This window comes from Cherax quadricarinatus, chromosome 22 (assembly GCF_038502225.1).
Source record: "Cherax quadricarinatus isolate ZL_2023a chromosome 22, ASM3850222v1, whole genome shotgun sequence".
Classification (NCBI taxonomy): Eukaryota; Metazoa; Arthropoda; class Malacostraca; order Decapoda; family Parastacidae; genus Cherax; species Cherax quadricarinatus.
In genome coordinates this window covers 41,006,593-41,030,938 of record NC_091313.1, presented here as the reverse complement: position 1 = coordinate 41,030,938, position 24,346 = coordinate 41,006,593, and the positions used below count along the sequence as shown (strand labels likewise).

The 24,346-nt window shown below is 41.6% G+C and overlaps 1 protein-coding gene across 2 annotated transcripts in view; it reads right to left on the bottom strand.

The window, feature by feature from the left end:
• Positions 1–24,346, bottom strand: part of LOC128689827 (UDP-glycosyltransferase UGT5) — a 107,802-nt gene that overhangs the window by 11,873 nt on the left and 71,583 nt on the right. For both annotated transcript variants that reach the window (XM_053778318.2, XM_053778317.2), the window contains exons 5-8: positions 21,531–21,764; positions 13,421–13,585; positions 2,408–2,630; positions 1,978–2,197 (exon numbers count right to left, since the gene is read on the bottom strand). In XM_053778318.2, the coding sequence (XP_053634293.1) occupies positions 1,978–2,197; positions 2,408–2,630; positions 13,421–13,585; positions 21,531–21,764 (842 nt within the window). The remainder of the gene's footprint in view (positions 1–1,977; positions 2,198–2,407; positions 2,631–13,420; positions 13,586–21,530; positions 21,765–24,346) is intronic.

Below are 24,346 nucleotides of genomic sequence, written 5' to 3'. Positions count from 1 at the left end.
CTAACAACAATATTCAATACATCTATCGAAACAGGGAGATTGCCTGAGGCATGGAAGACAGCAAATGTAGTCCCAATCTTTAAAAAAGGAGACAGACATGAAGCATTAAACTACAGACCAGTGTCACTGACATGTATAGTATGCAAAATCATGGAGAAGATTATCAGGAGAAGAGTGGTGGAACACCTAGAAAGGAATGATCTCATCAACAGCAGCCAGCAGGGTTTCAGGGACGGGAAATCCTGTGTCACAAACCTACTGGAGTTCTATGACATGGTGACAGCAGTAAGACAAGAGAGAGAGGGGTGGGTGGATTGCATTTTCTTGGACTGCAAGAAGGCGTTTGACACAGTTCCACACAAGAGATTGGTGCAAAAACTGGAGGACCAAGCAGGGATAACAGGGAAGGCACTACAATGGATCAGGGAATACTTGTCAGGAAGACAGCAGCGAGTCATGGTACGTGGCGAGGTGTCAGAGTGGGCACCTGTGACCAGTGGGGTCCCACAGGGGTCAGTCCTAGGACCAGTGCTGTTTCTGGTATTTGTGAACGACATGACGGAAGGAATAGACTCTGAGGTGTCCCTGTTTGCAGATGACGTGAAGTTGATGAGAAGAATTCACTCGATCGAAGACCAGGCAGAACTACAAAGGGATCTGGACAGGCTGCAGACCTGGTCCAGCAATTGGCTCCTGGAGTTCAATCCCACCAAGTGCAAAGTCATGAAGATTGGGGAAGGGCAAAGAAGGCCGCAGACGGAGTACAGTCTAGGGGGTCAGAGACTACAAACCTCACTCAAGGAAAAAGATCTTGGGGTGAGTATAACACCAGGCACATCTCCTGAAGCGCACATCAACCAAATAACTGCTGCAGCATATGGGCGCCTAGCAAACCTCAGAACAGCATTCCGACATCTTAATAAGGAATCGTTCAGGACCCTGTACACCGTATACGTTAGGCCCATATTGGAGTATGCGGCACCAGTTTGGAACCCACACCTAGCCAAGCACGTAAAGAAACTAGAGAAAGTGCAAAGGTTTGCAACAAGACTAGTCCCAGAGCTAAGAGGTATGTCCTACGAGGAGAGGTTAAGGGAAATCAACCTGACGACACTGGAGGACAGGAGAGATAGGGAGGACATGATAACGACATACAAAATACTGAGAGGAATTGACAAGGTGGACAAAGACAGGATGTTCCAGAGATTGGACACAGTAACAAGGGGTCACAGTTGGAAGCTGAAGACACAGATGAATCACAGGGATGTTAGGAAGTATTTCTTCAGCCACAGAGTAGTCAGTAAGTGGAATAGTTTGGGAAGCGATGTAGTGGAGGCAGGATCCATACATAGCTTTAAGCAGAGGTATGATAAAGCTCACGGCTCAGGGAGAGTGACCTAGTAGCGATCAGTGAAGAGGCGGGGCCAGGAGCTCGGACTCGACCCCCGCAACCTCAACTAGGTGAGTACAACTAGGTGAGTACACACACACACACACACACACACACATATATATATATATATATATATATATATATATATATATATATATATATATATATATATATATATATATATATATATATATATATATATATCAATAACAACACTGCACTAGCCAAGGACTCGAACCCATGCTGCTTTGGCCTGCCTCATGGTGGGCGAAAACACATGACGCCCTTATCCACTGAACCTAGGGCATCCAGCGGAACTGGATGTTGTACTCTCTACCCAAGGACACACCATGGTGTGGTGGTGTGGTTTCTATGGAGTATAATTGTTTAGCGACCGCTACACAATTATACTCCATAGAAACCACGATATGAGTCCATGTCGATATATTTTCCCCTTGAGATTAAAATATTTATAACCAAAACAAGTAAGCCACGAAACCCTCAGTAATTTTGTGGTAACAGTATGATACATCTTATGTGTTAAACCCAGGAACATTCAAGCTAGTAATCAAATCCATACTTACTTAGGGTTATTGATTATTTCTTGAATTGTCGTGATAATTCGATCAACTGATAACTCATGCCAGTTTAAGTACAGTCCGATTCCCTTACTAGCAATATTTTCAGCATTTCTTGGTTGATCGGCAAAGATAGGAAGAACCAGCATGGGTGTAGCATGGTAGATGGCTTCCTGTGTACTCAGAAGACCTCCATGACTTATGAACATCTTCACTCCTGGATCATCTTCGGAGAAATATATGATGTAAAAGAAAAGTGTTACTCAGAACCTTAATTTTGAAATATTGAGAATGTGTAACTGTACTCTGTATCCGAAGAGTGAAGAGACACTTTCACTCATTGTATCCAGTGACCAGCACCAATTTAAAGCTTCATATAAATATCAGATTTAATTATATCCACAGGTTCTGCAATACTGATGTTTGTTACACTAACTTAAAATATCCTGCTGGGGCAGCCAGGGCTTTATGAGAACGTTGTCCGACACTCCTGGAAGATCGCCTTCATATTTCCAGATAACCCGCTGCTCAAGTTTGCTAAAAGCTTGGATGAACAATTCACGGTACTTGGTGGGCATTGTGTCTCCCTTGGTGACGGATCCTATGCTAAAGTACACGACACCAGCTTCCCCGGCTCCTTCAATCCATGAACTGAGATCCTGTAGAACATATGAGTGGTAGTTAAAAAGAAAATCTTATAAGGGATTATGTGGAAAAGGAAGTCGGCAGAAAATAAAAGAAACTCTATCAACTTCTAACATTGTTTAAATTGATAAGATTTAGATAGAATAGACGGATGTTTTTTTTCTCTCTCTCTGATGAAATTATTTAGAAAATGTAATATGACTGAACGGGAATGAAAAGTTGTGACAAAATTTCATAAGTAGTTGGCATTTTTCAGCCAAAAAAAAAAAAGTTACCAACAACAAAGAGGACCAAATAAATAAATTGAAAATAATGACACTTTCAGATTAATTTTAAATTCATTATACATTTTTATTTGTTTTTTAAATCAAAACACATATGTGATACAGTTTTAAATGAGATATTTAACTGTTATTTTGTATTTAAAATAAAAAAAAATAAAAAAAGTTTTACAATTAGCTCATAAATCTGAAAACATAATTAATACATGTGTGTTCAAATATATATATATTAATATATTTTATTTGGACATGATACATAGTCGTACAATGAATTATAGCAGTTGGGTGAACATGCCAAAAGTCCCTTGTATACAGAGCATTATGGGTAGGCTTAAAATTAACTTATAATTAACAAGCAATGAAAGATTCAAAGATAAAGTTACCGTAAACAATTTAGAATATAAAGTACAATTGAGTATTTGAAACAATGAAATTTGAACAGTATCGATACTGAAGCATTATAGTTATACAAATTTGTCACATTACAATGTATAACAAAAGATATTCAATATGCTATATGTTGTCTTGAATTTTTAAGATTTAAGTAATTGGGAGAATTATTGATAATGTTAAATATTGAATGTTGATTATTTAGACCTGGGCGAGTAAGTGGTTTTTTAGAAGAGTCTTAAATTGATTTTCAGGCCTGGTTACTTTAGTATGTTCTGGTAATGAATTCCAGATTTTGGGGCCCTTTATGTGCATAGAGTTTTTACACAGTGTGATATGGACACGAGGTACATCAAAAAGAGATCTGTATCTTGTGTTATGGTCGTGTGTCCTGTTAAGGTTGGTGAGGAGAAGTTTGAGTGGAGGGTTTATGTTTCCGTGTATTATTCTATGTATGTAGTAGGCACATGAATAAGTGTGGATGTTCTTTATAGTGAGCAAATTTAGACTTTTGAATGGAGGTGGAGTATGCTATCGCAAGTGGGAATTTGTTGTCATTCTGACTGCAGCCTTTTGCTGGGTTATTAGTGGCCTTAGGTGATTTGTTGTTGATCCCCATGCACAAATTCCATATGTGAGATAAGGGTAGATGAGTGAATGATACAGTGCAGGGAGAGCTGATTGTGGAACATAGTACCGTATCTTTGATAGTATGCCTACTGTCTTAGAGAAATTTGGAAATTTGTTGTATATGTGTCTGGAATTTGAGGCTACTGTCTAGATGGATTCCTAGGAATTTTCCCTCTGTGAGTCTTGTGATGGGTGATCCATTTAGTGTTGTGTTAAGTGGAACATTTGCAGCTCTGGTTCCAAACTGAATGAAATTGGTTTTGTCAGTATTTAGGGTAAGTTTATTCGTTATCATCCAGATAGATATTTTCTGCAATTCAGCATTGACAGTGTTGGCGAGTATGACTGGGTTTGGGTGTGAGAAGACGTATGTTGTGTCATCTGCAAATAATATGGGTTTGAGTAGTTGTGATACATTCGGTAGGTCATTGACGTAGATGAGAAAGAGGAGTGATCCTAGTACACTTCACTGTGGGACTCCTACTGTGATTGGTTGTGTGGAAGAGTTTGCACAATTTGCGTACACGTACTGGCTTCTGTTACTAAGGTATGACTTTAGGTAGTTGAGAGAGTGGCCTCTTATACCATAGTGTGTTAATTTAGTGTGCAGCAATTGATGGTCGATTGTATCAAAAGCTTTACGTAAGCCAATGAAAATTCCCAGTGGGACTTCTTTCTTCTCGAGAGCGGTATATATTAGTTCTAGCAAGTGAGTGTAAAACGAAAGCCTGTAATTGTTTTACATGATGGTAGGATTGCTGATGTCCTTTTTTCTGTCTCATAAACATGCAAGATTTCAGGTACGTCTTGCTACTTCTACTTACACTTATGTCACACTACACATGCATGTATAAGCATATATATGTATATATACACATCCCTCTGGGTTTTCTTCTATTTTCTTTCTAGTTCTTGTTGTTGTTTATTTCCTCTTATCTCCATGGGGAAGTGGAACAGAATTCTTCCTCCGTAAGCCATGCGTGTTGTAATAGGCGACTAAAATGCCGGGAGCAAGGGGCTAATAACCCGTTCTCCCGTATAAATTACTAAATTTAAAAAAGAGAAACTTTCGTTTTTCTTTTTGGGCCACCCTGCCTTGGTGGGATACGACCGGTTTGTTGAAAAAAAATGTGTGTAATAGCATCATTTGTGCTCTTATTATTCCTGAATCCAAACTGACAGGGATTTAGTATGTTGTATGAGATGAGGTAGGAATAGATCCGTCAATGAATTAATTTTTCAAAGATTTTAGAGAGTAGTGGTAAGTTAGAAATTAGTCTATAGTTATTCAAGTTAGCTTGATCATCTCCTTTATGGATCGGGGTAGGTAACCCTCACTATTTTGAGAACTGCTGTGAAGGTGGAGGATTCAATGGATTTGCTAAAGAGTGTTGCAATAATTGGTGACAGTACTTGTGAAGCTGTTTTGTACATAAAAGCAGGCAAGTTGTTCATGCCTCCTGCCTTGTTCTTAAGGGTGTTGATGATGAGCAAGACCTCTGCTGGGTTGGTTGGAGCTAGGAATAGTTTATGTGGGAAGGTGCCTGTGAGGTAGTCTGATGGACGGGTGTTTGAGCTTGGGATTTTGCTTGCTAGACTCTTTTCTATGGTGGAGAAGAAAACATTTAGTCTGTCTGCTGTTTCAGTTGGTGAGTAGGGGTTCGTCTGATTTTGTTAATTTGATTGTTTTGTTTTTGGATATCCTTTTAGTTCCTAGAATTTCAGATAGGGTTTTCCAGGTCTTTTTTATATGACATTCGATGTTTTGTAATCTATTTAATTGTTTCAATTTTAGACGTAAAATGAAAACAAAACAAAGCAATGTGAAAAATGTCTGAAGCAACTGCAAGAGTACCTCTCGTCTAGTCTTTATTCTAGCAGAGTTATTATCCACTACTTTAGTATAATGCACCTCAGTAGCCAACTCTCTTTCAAGGAAGAGCAAAGCCAAGACAATATATCCTCGCCTATTATAGAACCAATGTAGCACTTTATGTGTGTGAGCAGACTAAAGGATAGTTCCGTAACTGTTTTAGTTATTGGTAAGGTCAGAAAAATGTGGTATAATATGAACACGTTAGGATAGATGGATCACAATTATCACTGGCAAAAGTGAACTACAGAGTTAAAAAATTGCTGAAAATCCACCACTTTGAAAAATGTGCTCAGGGGGAGCGGTCGTTCCTTTGGTCTCCCTCTAGCCACGCCGCTGGTTGCAGCCCATCACAACATTGGTCTCCCTCTAGCTACTCCACTGGTTGCAGCCCATCACAACTTTGGTCTCCCTCTAGCTACTCCACTGGTTGCAGCCCATCACAACTTTGGTCTCCCTCTAGCTATGCCACCGGTTGCAACCCATCACAACATTAGTCTCCCTCTAGCTACTCCACTGGTTGCAATCCATCACAAGTTTGGTCTCCCTCTAGCTGCTCCACTGGTTGCAACCCATCACAAGTTTGGTCTCCCTCTAGCTGCTCCACTGGTTGCAACTCGTCACAAGTTTGGTCTCCCTCTAGCTACTCCACTGGTTGCAACCCATCACAAGTTTGGTCTCCCTCTAGCTACTCCACTGGTTGCAACCCATCACAATTTTGGTCTCCCTCTAGCTACTCCACTGGTTGCAACCCATCACAAGTTTGGTCTCCCTCTAGCTACTCCACTGGTTGCAACCCACCACAAGTTTGGTCTCCCTCTAGCTACTCCACTGGTTGCAACCCACCACAAGTTTGGTCTCCCTCTAGCTACTCCACTGGTTGCAACCCATCACAAGTTTGGTCTCCCTCTAGCTACTCCACTGGTTGCAACCCACCACAAGTTTGGTCTCCCTCTAGCTACTCCACTGGTTGCAACCCACCACAAGTTTGGTCTCCCTCTAGCTACTCCACTGGTTGCAACCCACCACAAGTTTGGTCTCCCTCTAGCTACTCCACCGGATGCAACCCATCACAAGTTTGGTCTCCCTCTAGCTACTCCACTGGTTGCAACCCACCACAAGTTTATGTCGGTCGTTTTTTATGCATCAATCAGCGACAATTTTTAAACGATCCTTAGCTAAAGAAAATTAATTCTTCAAGTGATTTAAAATCACTTGTTTCGTGATTTCATTGCTATACAGACTTGCTTGTTGAGGCGGGTATTCAAAGATGATGAGGTTGAAATTAATCCTTGAGATAGCACTGCCACGAGTGTCCTCGGGCCAAGGCAAAACACACATAGCTACGTGCTGTGTGCTTGGTTCTTATAGGATCAGTGGCGTAGTGGTAAGGTGATGCGTCCATTGTGCCGTTTCTGGAGGCAGTACAAGGTTCGCAGTTTGGTAAATGGTTCAAATATATATATATATATATATATATATATATATATATATATATATATATGTATATATATATATATGTCGTGCCGAATAGGCAGAACTTGCGATCTTGGCTTAAATAGCAACGCTCATCTTGCCATATAGGACAATCGAAAATTTGTGTATGGAATAATTTCGCCAAAGTCATTCTAAACCTAACGAAAAAAAATATATTTCACTGTGTTTGTTTAGTATTAAATTATTGTAAACAAATCTAAAATATATTTAGTTGGGTTAGGCTAAAATAAATTACTCTTGTTATAATAAGGTTAGGTAAGTTTTCTAAGAATCTTTTAATGCAAAATTATAAATTTTTACATTAACATTAATGAAAAAATATATCTTTAAACGTATAAGAATTTTTTTAGAAAGGACTTAATTTTAAATGAGTTCTTGCTAATTGACCAGTTTTACATATTCGGCACGACATATATATCAATAACAACATTGCGACTAGCCAAGGAGTCGAGCCCATGCTGCTTTGGCCTGCCTCATGGTGGGCGAAAACTCATGACGCCTTAATCCCTTAATCCAGGGGAGCACACAATCCTTAGTAGTAGGGCATCCAACAGAAGTGGATGTTGTACTCGCTACCCAAGGAGATATGCTTGACATACATCCAATTTTGCTGGATGTGCTACTCTTAAGCATTGTGTGGTCCCGTGGATTTAGGCTTCATCAGTTTTCGCCCACCATGAGGCAGGCTAAAGCAGCATGGGTTGACTCCTTGGCTAGTCGCAATGTCGTTATTGATCAATATCACTTGTTCGTGGAGGGAGAGAGTATGGAGGAGGTGAATGTATTCAGATATTTAGGGAAGGACGTGTCAGCAGATGGGTCTATGAAAGATAAGGTGAGTCATAGAACTGATGAGGGGAAAAGGGTGAGTGGTGCACTTAGGAGTCCGTCGAGACAATAAAACTTTGTCCGAGGAAGCAAAAAGGGAATGTATGAGAGAATAGTTTTACCAACACTCTTGTATGGATGTGAAGCATGGGTGATGAATGTTGCAGTGAGGAGAAGGTTGGAGGCAGTGGAGATGTCATGTCTGAGGGCAATGTGTGGTGTGAATATAATGCAGAGAATTTGTAGTTCGGAAATTAGGAGGTGTGGGATTACCAAAACAATTATATATATGTACATATATGTACATATGTGTGTGTGTGTACTCACCTAGTTGAGGTTGCGGGGGTCGAGTCCGAGCTCCTGGCCCCGCCTCTTCACTGATCGCTACTAGGTCACTCTCCCTGAGCCGTGAGCTTTATCATACCTCTGCTTAAAGCTATGTATGGATCCTGCCTCCACTACATCGCTTCCCAAACTATTCCACTTACTGACTACTCTGTGGCTGAAGAAATACTTCCTAACATCCCTGTGATTCATCTGTGTCTTCAGCTTCCAACTGTGTCCCCTTGTTTCTGTGTCCAATCTCTGGAACATCCTGTCTTTGTCCACCTTGTCAATTCTTCTCAGTATTTTGTATGTCGTTATCATGTCCCCCCTATCTCTCCTGTCCTCCAGTGTCGTCAGGTTGATTTCCCTTAACCTCTCCTCGTAGGACATACCTCTTAGCTCTGGGACTAGTCTTGTTGCAAACCTTTGCACTTTCTCTAGTTTCTTTACGTGCTTGGCTAGGTGTGGGTTCCAAACTGGTGCCGCATACTCCAATATGGGCCTAACGTACACGGTGTACAGGGTCCTGAATGATTCCTTATTAAGATGTCGGAATGCTGTTCTGAGGTTTGCTAGGCGCCCATATGCTGCAGCAGTTATTTGGTTGATGTGCGCTTCAGGAGATGTGCCTGGTGTTATACTCACCCCAAGATCTTTTTCCTTGAGTGAGGTTTGTAGTCTCTGGCCCCCTAGACTGTACTCCGTCTGCGGTCTTCTTTGCCCTTCCCCAATCTTCATGACTTTGCACTTGGTGGGATTGAACTCCAGGAGCCAATTGCTGGACCAGGTCTGCAGCCTGTCCAGATCCCTTTGTAGTTCTGCCTGGTCTTCGATCGAGTGAATTCTTCTCATCAACTTCACGTCATCTGCAAACAGGGACACCTCAGAGTCTATTCCTTCCGTCATGTCGTTCACAAATACCAGAAACAGCACTGGTCCTAGGACTGACCTCTGTGGGATCCCGCTGGTCACAGGTGCCCACTCTGACACCTCGCCACGTACCATGACTCGCTGCTGTCTTCCTGACAAGTATTCCCTGATCCATTGTAGTGCCTTCCCTGTTATCCCTGCTTGGTCCTCCAGTTTTTGCACCAATCTCTTGTGTGGAACTGTGTCAAACGCCTTCTTGCAGTCCAAGAAAATGCAATCCACCCACCCCTCTCTCTCTTGTCTTACTGCTGTCACCATGTCATAGAACTCCAGTAGGTTTGTGACACAGGATTTCCCGTCCCTGAAACCATGTTGGCTGCTGTTGATGAGATCGTTCCTTTCTAGGTGTTCCACCACTCTTCTCCTGATAATCTTCTCCATGATTTTGCATACTATACATGTCAGTGACACTGGTCTGTAGTTTAATGCTTCATGTCTGTCTCCTTTTTTAAAGATTGGGACTACATTTGCTGTCTTCCATGCCTCAGGCAATCTCCCTGTTTCGATAGATGTATTGAATATTGTTGTTAGGGGTACACATAGCACCTCTGCTCCCTCTCTCAATACCCATGGGGAGATGTTATCTGGCCCCATTGCCTTTGAGGTATCTAGCTCACTCAGAAGCCTCTTCACTTCTTCCTCGGTTGTGTGCACTGTGTCCAGCACATGGTGGTGTGCCCCACCTCTCCGTCTTTCTGGAGCCCCTTCTGTCTCCTCTGTGAACACTTCTTTGAATCTCTTGTTGAGTTCCTCACATACTTCACGGTCATTTCTTGTTGTCTCTCCTCCTTCCTTCCTTAGCCTGATTACCTGGTCCTTGACTGTTGTTTTCCTCCTGATGTGGATGTACAACAGTTTCGGGTCAGATTTGGCTTTTGCTGCTATGTCGTTTTCATATTGTCTTTGGGCCTCCCTTCTTATCTGTGCATATTCGTTTCTGGCTCTACGACTGCTCTCCTTATTCTCCTGGGTCCTTTGCCTTCTATATTTCTTCCATTCCCTAGCACATTTGGTTTTTGCCTCCCTGCACCTTTGGGTAAACCATGGGCTCATCCTGGCTTTCTCATTATTCCTGTTACCCTTGGGTACAAACCTCTCCTCAGCCTCCTTGCATTTTGTTGCTACATATTCCATCATCTCATTAACTGGCTTCCCTGCCAGTTCTGTGTGTGTGTGTGTGTGTGTACTCACCTACTCACCTAATTGTGGTTGCAGGGGTCGAGACTCAGCTCCTGGCCCCGCTTCTTCACTGATCGCTACTGGATCCTCTCTCTCTCTGCTTCCTGAGCTTTGTCATACCTCTTCTTAAAACTATGTATGGTTCCTGCCTCCACTACTTCACTTGCTAGGCTATTCCACTTGCTGACAACTCTATGACTGAAGAAATACTTCCTAACGTCCCTGTGACTCGTCTGAGTCTTCAGCTTCCTGTTGTGACCCCTTGTCCCTGTGTCCCCTCTCTGGAACATCCTATCTCTGTCCACCTTGTCTATTCCCCGCAGTATCTTGTATGTCGTTATCATGTCTCCCCTGACCTTTCTGTCCTCTAGTGTCGTCAGTCCGATTTCCCTTAACCATTCCTCGTACGACATTCCCTTGAGCTCTGGGACTACCCTTGTTGCAAACCTTTGTACTTTCTCTAACTTCTTGACGTGCTTGACCAGGTGTGGGTTCCAGACTGGTGCTGCATACTCCAGTATGGGCCTAACATACACAGTGTACAGTGTCTTGAACGATTCCTTATTAAGGTATCGGAACGCTATTCTCAGGTTTGCCAGGCGCCCGTATGCTGCAGCGGTTATTTGGTTGATGTGTGCCTCCGGTGATGTGCTCGGTGTTATGGTCACCCCAAGGTCTTTCTCCCTGAGTGAGGTCTGTAGTCTTTGTCCACCTAGCCTATACTCTGTCTGCAGTCTTCTTTGCCCCTCCCCAATCTTCATGACTTTGCATTTGGCTGGATTGAATTCGAGAAGCCAGTTACTGGACCACATGTCCAGCCTGTCCAGGTCTCTTTGCAGTCCTGCCTCATCCTCGTCCGATTTAATTCTTCTCATCAACTTCACGTCATCTGCGAACAGGGACACTTCAGAGTCTATTCCTTCCATCATGTCGTTCACATATATCAAAAATAGCACTGGTCCTAGAACTGACCCCTGTGGGACCCCGCTCGTAACAGGCGCCCACTGTGATACCTCTTCACGTACCATGACTCGTTGCTGCCTCCCTGTCAGGTATTCCCTTATCCATTGCAGTGCCCTCCCTTTTACGTGCGCCTGATCCTCCAGCTTCTGCACTAATCTCTTGTGGGGAACTGTGTCAAAGGCCTTCCTGCAGTCTAGGAAAACGCAATCTACCCACCCCTCTCTCTCGTGTCTTACTTCTGTTACCTTGTCATAAAACTCCAGGAGGTTTGTGATACAAGATTTGCCTTCCATGAACCCATACTGTGTGTGTGTGTGTGTATGTGTGTGTGTGTGTTTGTGTGTGTGTGTGTGTGTGTGTATGTGTGTGTGTGTGTGTGTGTGTGTGTACAGTTAAAATCTGCAAGTGCTTTTAAAGTGTGCTCTGAGGACAGATTCGTATGAGTTGTAACGTGCTTTCTCCCTAGGTTGCTCGAAGTAGCCATTGTGTGAAAATACTATGGGAAATTATTAATTTATTTATTAACACATCGGCCATTTTCCACCAAGGCAGGGTGGCCCGAAAAAGAAAAACTTTCATCGTCATTCACTTCATTACTGTCATGCCAGAGGCACTCTCACACTATAGTTTAAAACTGCAACATTAACACCCCTCCTTCAGAGTGCCGGCACTGTACTTTCCATCTCCAGGACTCAAGTCCAGCCTGCCGGTTTCCTTGACTCCCTTCATAAATGTTACCTTGTTCACGCTCCAATGGCACGTCAAGTCCTCAAAACTATTTATCTCCATTCACTCCTACCATGCTCACGCATGCTCCAACCTCCAACCTTACCTAGGCCAACCCTTACCACGTCTTCCCTACACTACAGATTTATACACTCTTGAAGTCATTCTATTTCGTTTTCTCTCTACAAGTCCAAATCACCTCAATAACCCCTGGTCAGCTGCCTGGATAATAGTTTTATTAATCTTGCATCTACTTCTAACTTCCAAACTATGGATTCTCTGCATTATATTCAACCCATACATTGCCCTCAAATATGACATCTCTACTGCCTCCAGCCTTCACCTTGTTGCAACATTCACTACCCATGCTTCCATGGATGAAGTTCTTTGTCTCTGTAGACTCCTCAGTGAACCACTCACCTTTTTCCTCTCGTTAATTCTACCATTCACCTCATCTTTCATAGACCCATCTGCTGACACGTCTACTCCCTGATATCTGAATACATTCACCTCCTCCATACTCTCTCCCTCCAATCTAATATCCAATCTTTCAATATCTTAACTTCTTGTTATCCTCATCACCTTACTCTTTCCTATATTCACTTTTAATTTCATTTTACCTTCCCTACCAGATTCATCCACTAACCTTTGCAGCTTCTCTTCAGAATCTCCCAAGAGCACAGTGTCATCAGCAAAGAGCAACTGTGACAACTCCCACTTTGTGTTAGATTCTTTATCTTTTAACGCCACATCTCTTAAAATTATATACATATGAAATAAATGGGGCTTATTTAAATCACTTTACCTAATTTTTCATTACACACACGTAAACAAAGCTATATTACTTACCGGATATTGAAAAATGAAAGATAACTTTATGCAACTTTTTTAAAATTATCTATAGAAGACAAATTATACTGCATCGTGTTGTCCTGGGCCCAGTTTATCTCTCATCTGCATCCTGTCTGGATTCAATTTTAAATTTGCTTAATTAATAACACGTGTGTGAGATGTGAGATGTTTACTTACTGTGCAAATTCGATCTTTTTCCATTTCTCTAATGGTTCATATTGTTAGTGTATAATAGCTGAAAAAAAAATTAATATATTTTTCGATCGATAGAGCATGCTTAACTTGTAATGCACCGATGAAATGCAGCTTCAACACTTGATCAACTCACTTGTGGCAGTGGTTTGCCTGGACGACAATGGAGGGCGCCCACCTCCACTTGAGAGGGAAGGAGTGGGTAAGACATTGAGAAAGTGAAGTGGGAGTTCATCAGCGTCAGACTCTGATTCCTGCTTATGTCTATCAACAGTGGAAACTCCGGGAATTTTTCCGAGATCTGCAAAAATTAAGGAAGACCAGACGATATAATTACCTTATTTAACACAAATGAATGTACCCTAGAAACAGTTATCATACTTTTACTCAATATAATCTATAGTAAAGTATCAGGCATACTATGGCAACCAGGATCTGCAGCAGCAGACTTATACCCAGGTACCTATTTACTGATAGGTAAAAATAAGCAGCAAAGAATGATAAGGCTCAATTCTCTCAATTAAGAATATATGTTGTCACCACCTGCTCGTTTAGAAGTAGTAGTAATAATATAGGTGACAGGAGGTAAAGTTCCAGCACTCAAGAGAGAGACATAATTGGGCTAGAGCAGGAAAACCCAACAGGATCATATTGGATATTTAAAGCGTAAGGTATTAGTTTTGATAAGTACTGTTTCTTAGTGTAGCATTTTCTGGAAAATAGGCAGTAGGTACTCAATTAGGGCTTTAGTTCTCCTGGGGAAAGTGTAATATGTATAATGCAGTTTGTGCCTTCATAAGCCTGGTGTGAATGGCTCGAGAGTAAATGACAGTATTCAAAATAACCTACAATTTAATCAAACAAACGCACATTACAAGCAAAATGTAAATGGGTTCAAAGAAACATTTGCAAATCTATACTTAGAAACATTCAAAATACTCACTAGAACAAAACACAAATAATGACCACACACGACTGCTCACATAACCATTTGACACCAAGACCATCTCTCCACAGGCGGTTCCCAAGAATCACTGCCATAACAATTGTTAATGTATTTTAGCGCTCCTCTAGCGCTAAAATACATATTCCTTTCTTAGGCTAGAATCTTAGTCACCATATTTTTTACCAGTCTTTAGTCCATATACTTGTTCGAATTTTGGTAGTAGAGTGGTTCCCTCCAGGAATTATGTCCAGCGATTCGATCCCGAGACCCCTCAAGGAAGGTTCCTTGATGCTGGCGAGGGGTTCTTGATCTAGGGAACTGGATCTGTGCTCCAGTTCCCTGAATTAACAATGAATACCTTTCATCCCCCCACAGGCGCTGTATAATCCTACGGGTTTAGCGCTTCCCCCTTGATTATAATAATAATAATCGATCCCGAGACCTCAGTGACGGGAAGCAAGACTCGGCGGCCGCCGCCACTAGCCTCACCAATGGGCTACAGCTGCGAGTAGAGACTAACAGCTGCATATATACATGCTGCTTGATAAACATGAACAGCATGACTCACGAAATCGTAATGACACGATTGCAAACAAACCATACCACGGGCGGGGATAGAACCCGGTCTGGAGTTTTGAGACTCTCTGATCGCGGGTTCTACCCCGCCCGTGGTATGGTTTATGAGCAGCATGTATGATGGGAAGACTTACAGCCATGAATCTGTTAACTGCTAGGTAAACTGGAGGTGTAAGGAGCCTTACATCTAGGTAATTTTTTTACTAGGTGAAAAGTACCAGCAGGTGAAAGACAAACACCTAGAATAATATTTAATACTAAGTGAAAAAAGGCAGGCTAAGGGAGATTAATAGGCATGTGTAAGGAGACTCAGGGGAGGCAGTTGATTATAAATGAGTTTCCTTATTTATCATCCGATTTCTCTCATTTTTGGTGCACGTTAAGAAGCCTCTTTCCATCATACATTGCCCAAGTTTCAATTAGACAGCCCAGTAAACAAAGGAGAAAAAAATATTTACCAAAAATCATATATGGCAAGAGAGCCATGTACTGACCCTGCAAGTTGTTTGGGCACTGACCTGCTGATAAAAAATTACCAATCCGAATTCGTCACGAACCTAATTACTGTAATTTATGCTGTTTTCATTCTTTAAAAAAAATAAAGTTAGTATGGTTTTTACATTTAGCAAAATTTCTGCCTCTTTTCCCCACATAAAAAAAAATGTGATATTTCAAAAACAAATTCACAAGTTTGTAAAACAATCATTCTTTTATGTTGTTTGTGAAATTCGTTACATTCCTATCATTATTAATTACCTGGAGAGAGTTCCGGGGGTCAACGCCCCCGCGGCCCGGTATGTGACCAGGCCTCCTGGTGGATCAGAGCCTGATCAACCAGGCTGTTGCTGCTGGCTGCACGCAAACCAACGTACGAGCCACAGCCCGGCTGGTCAAGAACCGACTTTAGGTGTTTGTCCAGTGCCAGCTTGAAGACTGCCAGGGGTCTGTTGGTAATCCCCCTCATGTATGCTGGGAGGCAGTTGAACAGTCTCGGGCCCCTGACACTTATTGTATGGTCTCTTAACGTGCTAGTGACACCCCTGCTTTTCATTGGGGGGATGTTGCATCGTCTGCCAAGTCTTTTGCTTCCGTAGTGAGTGATTTTCGTGTGCAAGTTCGGTACTAGTCCATCTAGGATTTTCCAGGTGTATATAATCATGTATCTCTCCCTCCTGCGTTCCAGGGAATACAGGTTTAGGAACCTCAAGCGTTCCCAGTAATTGAGGTGTTTTATCTCCGTTATGCGTGCCGTGAAAGTTCTCTGAACATTTTCTAGGTCGGCAATTTCACCTGCCTTGAAAGGTGCTGTTAGTGTGCAGCAATATTCCAGCCTAGTTAGAACAAATGACCTGAAGAGTGTCATCATGGGCTTGGCCTCCCTAGTTTTGAAGGTTCTCATTATCCATCCTGTCATTTTTCTAGCAGATGCGATTGATACAATGTTATGGTCCTTGAAGGTGAGATCCTCCGACATGATCACTCCCAGGTCTTTGACGTTGGTGTTTCGCTCTATTTTGTGGCCAGAATTTGTTTTGTACTCTGATGAAGATTTAATTTCCTCATGTTTACCATATCTGAGTAATTGAAATTTCTCATCGTTGAACTTCATATTGTTTTCTGCAGCCCACTGAAAGATTTGGTTGATGTCCGCCTGGAGCTTTGCAGTGTCTGCAATGGAAAACACTGTCATGCAGATTCGGGTGTCATCTGCAAAGGAAGACACGGTGCTGTGCCTGACATCCTCGTCTATGTTGGATATGAGGATGAGGAACAAGATGGGAGCGAGTACTGTGCCTTGTGGAACAGAGCTTTTCACCGTAGCTGCCTCGGACTTTACTCTGTTGACGACTACTCTCTGTGTTCTTTTAGTGAGGAAATTATAGATCCATCGACCGACTTTTCCTGTTATTCCTTTAGCACGCATTTTGTGCGCTATTACGCCATAGGTGGCCCGGTGGTCTGGTGGCTAAAGCTCCCGCTTCACACACGGAGGGCCCGGGTTCGATTCCCGGCGGGTGGAAATTCCGACACGTTTCCTTACACCTATTGTCCTGTTCACCTAGCAGCAAATAGGTACCTGGGTGTTAGTCGACTGGTGTGGGTCGCATCCTGGGGGACAAGATTAAGGACCCCAATGGAAATAAGTTAGACAGTCCTCGATGACGCACTGACTTTCTTGGGTTATCCTGGGTGGCTAACCCTCCGGGGTTAAAAATCCGAACGAAATCTTATCTTATCTTATCTTATGTCACACTTGTCGAAGGCTTTTGCAAAGTCTGTATATATTACATCTGCATTCTTTTTGTCTTCTAGTGCATTTAGGACCTTGTCGTAGTGATCCAATAATTGAGACAGACAGGAGCGACCTGTTCTAAACCCATGTTGCCCTGGGTTGTGTAACTGATGGGTTTCTAGATGGGTGGTGATCTTGCTTCTTAGGACCCTTTCAAAGATTTTTATGATATGGGATGTTAGTGCTAGTGGTCTGTAGTTATTTGCTGTTGCTTTACTGCCCCCTTTGTGGAGTGGGGCTATGTCTGTTGTTTTTAGTAACTGTGGGACGAGGCCCGTGTCCATGCTCCCTCTCCAAAGGATGGAAAAGGCTCGTGATAGGGGCTTCTTGCAGTTCTTGATGAACACAGAGTTCCATGAGTCTGGCCCTGGGGCAGAGTGCATGGGCATGTCATTTATCGCCTGTTCGAAGTCATTTGGCGTCAGGATAACAACGGATAGGCTTGTGTTAATCAAATTTTGTGGCTCTCTCACAAAAATTCATTTTGATCTTCGACTCTCAGTCTGGTTAGCGGCTTGCTAAAAACTGAGTCATATTGGGACTTGAGTAGCTTACTCATTTCCTTGCTGTCATCTGTGTAGGACCCATCTTGTTTAAGTAGGGGCCCAATACTGGACGTTGTTCTCGATTTTGATTTGGCATAGGAGACGAAATACTTTGGGTTTCTTTCGATTTCATTTATGGCTTTTAGTTCTTCCCGCGATTCCTGACTCCTAAAGGATTCTTTTAGCTTAAGTTCGATGCTTGCTATTTCTCTGACCAGTGTCTCCCCACGCATTTCAGATATATTGACCTCTTTTAGCCGCTCTGTTATTCTTTTCCGTCGCCTGTAAAGGGAGCGCCTGTCTCTTTCTATTTTACATCTACTCCTCCTTTTTCTTAGAGGAATAAGCCTTGTGCATACATCGAGTGCCAACGAATTAATCTGTTCTAGGCATAAGTTGGGGTCTGTGTTGCTTAGTATATCTTCCCAGCTTATATCGGTTAGGACTTGGTTTACTTGGTCCCACTTTATGTTTTTGTTATTGAAGTTGAATTTGGTGAATGCTCCCTCGTGACTAATCTCATTATGTCGGTCTGGGGCTCCGCGCATACATGACTGAACCTCAATTATGTTGTGATCTGAGTATATTGTTTTTGATATGGTGACATTTCTTATCAGATCATCATTGTTAGTGAAGATGAGGTCTAGTGTATTCTCCAGTCTAGTAGGCTCTATTATTTGCTGGTTTAAATTGAATTTTGTGCAGAGATTTAAAAGCTCGCGTGAGTGTGAGTTTTCATCAGAGCTGCCTCCTGGTGTTATTACTGCAACAATATTATTTGCTATATTCCTCCATTTTAGGTGCCTTAAGTTGAAATCCCCCAGGAGCAAGATGTTGGGTGCAGGAGCTGGAAGATTTTCCAGACAGTGGTCAATTTTTAACAGCTGTTCCTGGAATTGCTGGGATGTTGCATCCGGAGGCTTGTAGACTACCACAATGACTAGGTTTTGGTTCTCGACCTTTACTGCTAAAACTTTCACTACATCATTTGAGGCATTTAGCAGTTCTGTGCAAACAAGTGACTCTACAATGTACAGGCCAACCCCCCCTCCCCTTTTGCCTGTTCACTCTGTCACATCTGTATAGGTTGTAACCTGGGATCCATATTTCGTTATCCAAGTGATCCTTTATGTGGGTCTCAGTGAAAGCCGCGAACATTGCCTTTGCCTCTGCAAGCAGTCCACGGATGAAAGGTATTTTGTTGTTTGTTGCTGGCTTTAGACCCTGTATATTTGCCAAGAAGAATGTTATCGGACTGGTGGTATTGTTGGTACTGGGGGGGGATTTTTTTTCCGGCATTAGTATCTGTATCTGTTGGTTTGGAGTGGAGGCCATCGACTGTGGTTCCACTCCAGGAATGACTGGATTTGGTGTACGATTTCTGCCATTTCCTGCCAGTTTTTTTTCCTTCCTGGCACTGAAAAACCTCTCCCTCTTGAGTGGCTGTGGCTACCCAGGTTTTCCCATGGCCTGGATGTTTTGTATCTTTTTGTACCCTTTAGATGGTGTGCCTGGCAATTTAAGTTATAGCACAGTCTTTCCTGTACTGAAGAGGTACACATTTCAGGGTGAAAAAGCTTACAGGAAGGGAGTTTGCATTTTCCTGTTGTCATATGGGCATGGCATTTTCTAGGGTGGTCATAGTTGCACGTCCCGTCTGTTTTTCCAGATTTCCCATGTCTGCAGATACCGAGTGCATAGTATGTGTACAGGCTTGGTTTCCGTTTGCCTTGGGTTTCTGGGACTGTATTCCCTGTTGGTGCATGTTTCCCTGTCTTATTCCTATCCTCCCTAGCACCAACAATGGAGCTCCCACCAGTTGTTTTTGGTAATATATCCTCACTATTGCTAGTGGAGTCCTCTTGTTTGCTATTTCCTGCAGTATTTCTAGTTTGCAATATTGGTTTTATCTTATCTTTGACTACACTTGTTTCCCTACTACGGCTCCTGTCCCCTATGAGGTCATTTATATGTATTCCTTCCTGCGTATAATTCCCGACTACCTGGACAAAATCTCCAGCTTCACCATTACTGTCTCCCAGGACAGCACCTCCAGCTTCACCATTACTGTCTCCCAGGACAGCACCTCCAGCTTCACCATTACTGTCTCCCAGGGCAGCACCTCCAGCTTCACCATTACTGTCTCCCAGGACAGCACTATCAGCCCCACATTTATTGACTACCAGGACATCACCTCCAGTCTTACAGTTTCTGACTACATGGCCAGTATCAAGGGCAGTACCATTCAGCCCAGACTTTTTATGTTCCCATCTGTTGTAAAAAGCTTCCAGGTTGTCTATGAAAGCAGCTTTGATGTTGTCCTCTTTTAATACCCTTGTGATTTTAGTCCACAGATTTATCTCATTTGGGCATACCCAAAAACACTTCCCTGTTTTAATACTGCTTGTAGCTAGTTCTTGGATATCTGCACAAGGGGCGTGACACCAATTTCCACAAAAATGACAATTTATCCATGTGGAAGCCCGTTTGTTTGATTGACTGTAGACTACACAGAGCTTCATAATGATTTGAATGGTTGATTTACTGTAATTCTACTAGCAACCTCTTGAATATTCTATTAATAACCTCCTTAAATGAAGCTCTAGCTATTTGTATTTCTATTTCTAACTGTACTTGTATATTGGACAGCTTACTGTGTACGTTCCTGATTTATATTTATTGTTTGTGTTTGATAAGGGTGCCTACAACCCCATCCGTTTACAGTCTGCTTTATTGTCCAACGGTGGCCCGGTGGCCTGGGTGGCCCGGTGGCCTGGGTGGCCCGGTGGCCTGGTGGCTAAAGCTCCCGCTTCACACACGGAGGGCCCGGGTTCGATTCCCGGCGGGTGGAAATTCCGACACGTTTCCTTACACCTATTGTCCTGTTCACCTAGCAGCAAATAGGTACCTGGGTGTTAGTCGACTGGTGTGGTCGCATCCTGGGGGACAAGATTAAGGACCCCAATGGAAATAAGTTAGTCCTCGATGACGCACTGACTTTCTTGGGTTATCCTGGGTGGCTAACCCTCCGGGGTTAAAAATCCGAACGAAATCTTATCTTATCTTATCTTGAAACCGTTTGTAACCAGTCAAGGGTTCGGACCATCAAGGGTTCGGACCAGTCGAGGGTTCGGACCAGTCGATCTGATCTGATCAGTGGGTCACTTATTTAAAACATACTGGTCGGTGATTTGGGCTAACACATGAAGGATCTACTTGAAATTATCTACCTGAGTAATATGTGATTTGATTGATACAAAAGTATAACTTGCGTGTTGAAGAGCCGGTGATTTCTGGCAGCTCCTACAGTGACGAACGGTCAAGCCTCAACCCTTGTTTATCAATCGCTGTATCTAGCTTTTCTAGTTTTTTTCCGTCTCCACCACAATAAATGCTATATTATCAGTATAGTTGACTGGTGGAAACTTTGGAGGAAGGACGCTTTTTCTGTAGTAATAATTGCTTCTCGTTGTGTATATTGCGACCGCTGGTAACTACAGGTTACATGAAATTCACAGTATACGTCTGGTATTTCAAGAAAAAAGAAACTAATGAAAGTCACTCCACTCCACTAAGTACCATTATAATACTGGTTAGTTGCTACTACAACACTGTATTCTGCTATTCACTGGTATCACTAGATTATATGAGAGTACACTAGCAAGCCAGGAAGATTATTAAAACAGCTGACCTGTGGTAAGTTTCTGGTGACTTCTGGCACCTGCCTATATATATACATATATATATATATATATATATATATATATATATATATATATATATATATATATATATATATATATATATATATATATATATATATTACTTTTATTGTCTTCTGTTTTAATTATTCCTCGTGGGTGTTTTTTTTTTTTTGTTATATTACCTCTTTTTGAAGTGCTGGTAAGTACGTCCAGTAGTAATAGATAAATGGATAGTGGATGTGAGCCAGTAAGTTGAGAAGACGATCGTAAACATTCCACTGGGTAAAAATGCTGCCCATTAAGGTAGGTGTGAAGGCTGGGTTGAGAACGTTGCCCATTATGGCACTCTGCGTGGGGTCCATGCCCGGGGTAGCTACAGTGATGAAGGGCATCTCGTACACAAACGGATATGCCAGCTGTTGATACATAAAAATAATGATCTCGATGCCTCAGACTTGTTTTTGTAAACACTTACACAAGTGTCTCATGTCGTACAAGAATTGCAAAAACTATTAAATAAAGGTACCCAGTATTTTACATGCAAATTTTATATTTTGTACTAAAATTAGCATAGCAATTTAGCCTGACCATGAAAACTGGATAAAAGAAAAATGCTATTATAAAATATACAATAAATATATATTTTATCATCCATGGAAGACAAATTTAGTTAATCTAACACTTCATGAAGCACATTCCAAGAAGTTTACTAATCTCTTTCTTAAATCAACTACAGTTTTAACTAGATATGAAAGACTATCACAACCTACATGAAATATCAAGGTATATTAAGAGCTACAGGAGCATATAAAAAGTTTTACCAAGTGTCCTAAATTTGCTAATAACTAATAAAAAGATAATTGTAAAAATATATACAAATATACTCCTGTTAACACTATAAATACTATAAATACTGAGATGCTATGTACCGGTGCAGCTCTTAACTCTTGCGCTTCACTCTACACGATTAATATTAATATTAATATTAATATTAACATTAGAAGCATACTAAAGCAGTAGCTACGCCAGCAAAATCAATATTTCCTCTAAAAAAAAAATTGAAATTTTCAAAGATTTTTTCTAGAACGAGGTATTGTGAGGTCACATGAACAGAAAGTTCTTTTAAAGCAAAGATTCTGTCATTTTTTTCATATAAATTTTATGAAAACCCAAAGGTATTCTTTCTTCCCTCACAATGTAGTGTTCAAGCAAACTTTAATTATTGTAATCAGCATATAATGAAATATAGGTTTTATAAACGTATGTCAATATAAAATATATATAAACAAATACATGTATATAGAGAGCGAGAGGGAGCCCCGATCACTAGCAGCCAACAATACCCACAACCCAGCAAACCGCCCTGACGGGATCACCATCTATCCTTGGAAGAATGTCAAGCTCTTAGCATGGGACTATACCTGTGTGTCCACACTGGCTGACACCTATATCCATCACAGTGTGGGGTGACAGGGAGGAGCTGCTGACCACAGGGAGGAGTACAAGATCAGCAAGTACAGGAACATAAGCCAACAGTATCAATTTGTCCCAGTGGGATCAGAGACCTTGGGATTGTGGGAAAAAAAATGCCACACTTTTCCTTAAAGAATTGGGTTCCAGACTCATCGACACCACCAGGGACCCAAGGGCAGCCACTTTCATGTTCCGGCACCTCAGTGTGGAAATCCAGAGGGGAAATGCATGCTGCATACTTGGCTCGCGTCCAGCTTCGGAGGAACTGAAGGAAATTCATAATCTTTGATGCACTGTACCAATGTATTCATGTTTGTGTTTTCTGTCTATTAATAAAATTTCCCATAGAATAAAAAATATAGGGGGTGGTAGGAGAAGAAAATATTCAAACAGCTCCGGGGTGAACCTTGAGTTTCCCTGAGGTACGTTTATTGTCTTCTCTGAGGATGAGGGTCCCCAGTCCAGTTATAGAGGTAGTACCTACATAGATATATATATGGTTTAGAAAGACACGTAAGCAAACACTATGACATATTTATTAGAAGTGATCAAGGTCCCAGGACCGAAACGTTTTCTAATAAATATCTCATAGTGTTTGCTTACGTGTCTTTCTAAACCAACTTGTCGGTATTTATTACCAAGGTTTATACCATATATATATATATATATATATATATATATATATATATATATATATATATATATATATATATATATATATATATATATATATATATATATATATATATATATATATATATATATATATATATATATATATATATATACATATACATACTATACATGTGCATCTACCTTGGCTGATACCTATCTCCAATACACCAGGGAGGAAGGAGGGGCAGCTACCAGCTTCAGGGAGTCCCAAAAGTCTAGAAAATATGGAGAACTTGCCCATCATTATATGTTTGTTCCCATAGGCTCAGAGACCCTTGGCTCATGGGGAAAGAATGCATCTAAATTCCTTAAGGAGCTGGGAAAAAGACTCATCAGGGTAACTAGGGATCCCAGGGCAGCTAGTTTTCTGTTCCAGCGGCTCAGTGCGGCTGTTCAAAGGGGTAATGCCTGCTGTATTTTGGGCACACACCCCAGCTCTGAGGAGCTGGATGAGATTTTCACCTTATAATTGGTGATACACACATAACAACATGTACCGTATATGCCACCTTTATGTCAACATTGTATCTCTTAGATCTTCTGTACCATATTATGTAATAAAATATTCCTACTGGTAAAAAAAAATATGAAAAGATGGGGTGTTAGGGGAAGTGGAATATTCAAACGGCTTCAGGAAGAAATCCAAATATTCTTCCTTGAAGCCTTTTAATTCACTTCTCCTTGCTTGTACGTAAGCACATCGTCCTTGTCTGTGCGCAAACATTACCTAAATCTTCCAGTCTATCAAAAATACATAAGAATTTAAAGCAATGAATGATCATGATAACAGTGTGCATTTTTCTTTCAAACAATTCGTGAATATTACTGTGAAAGTGAATAATTTGGACAT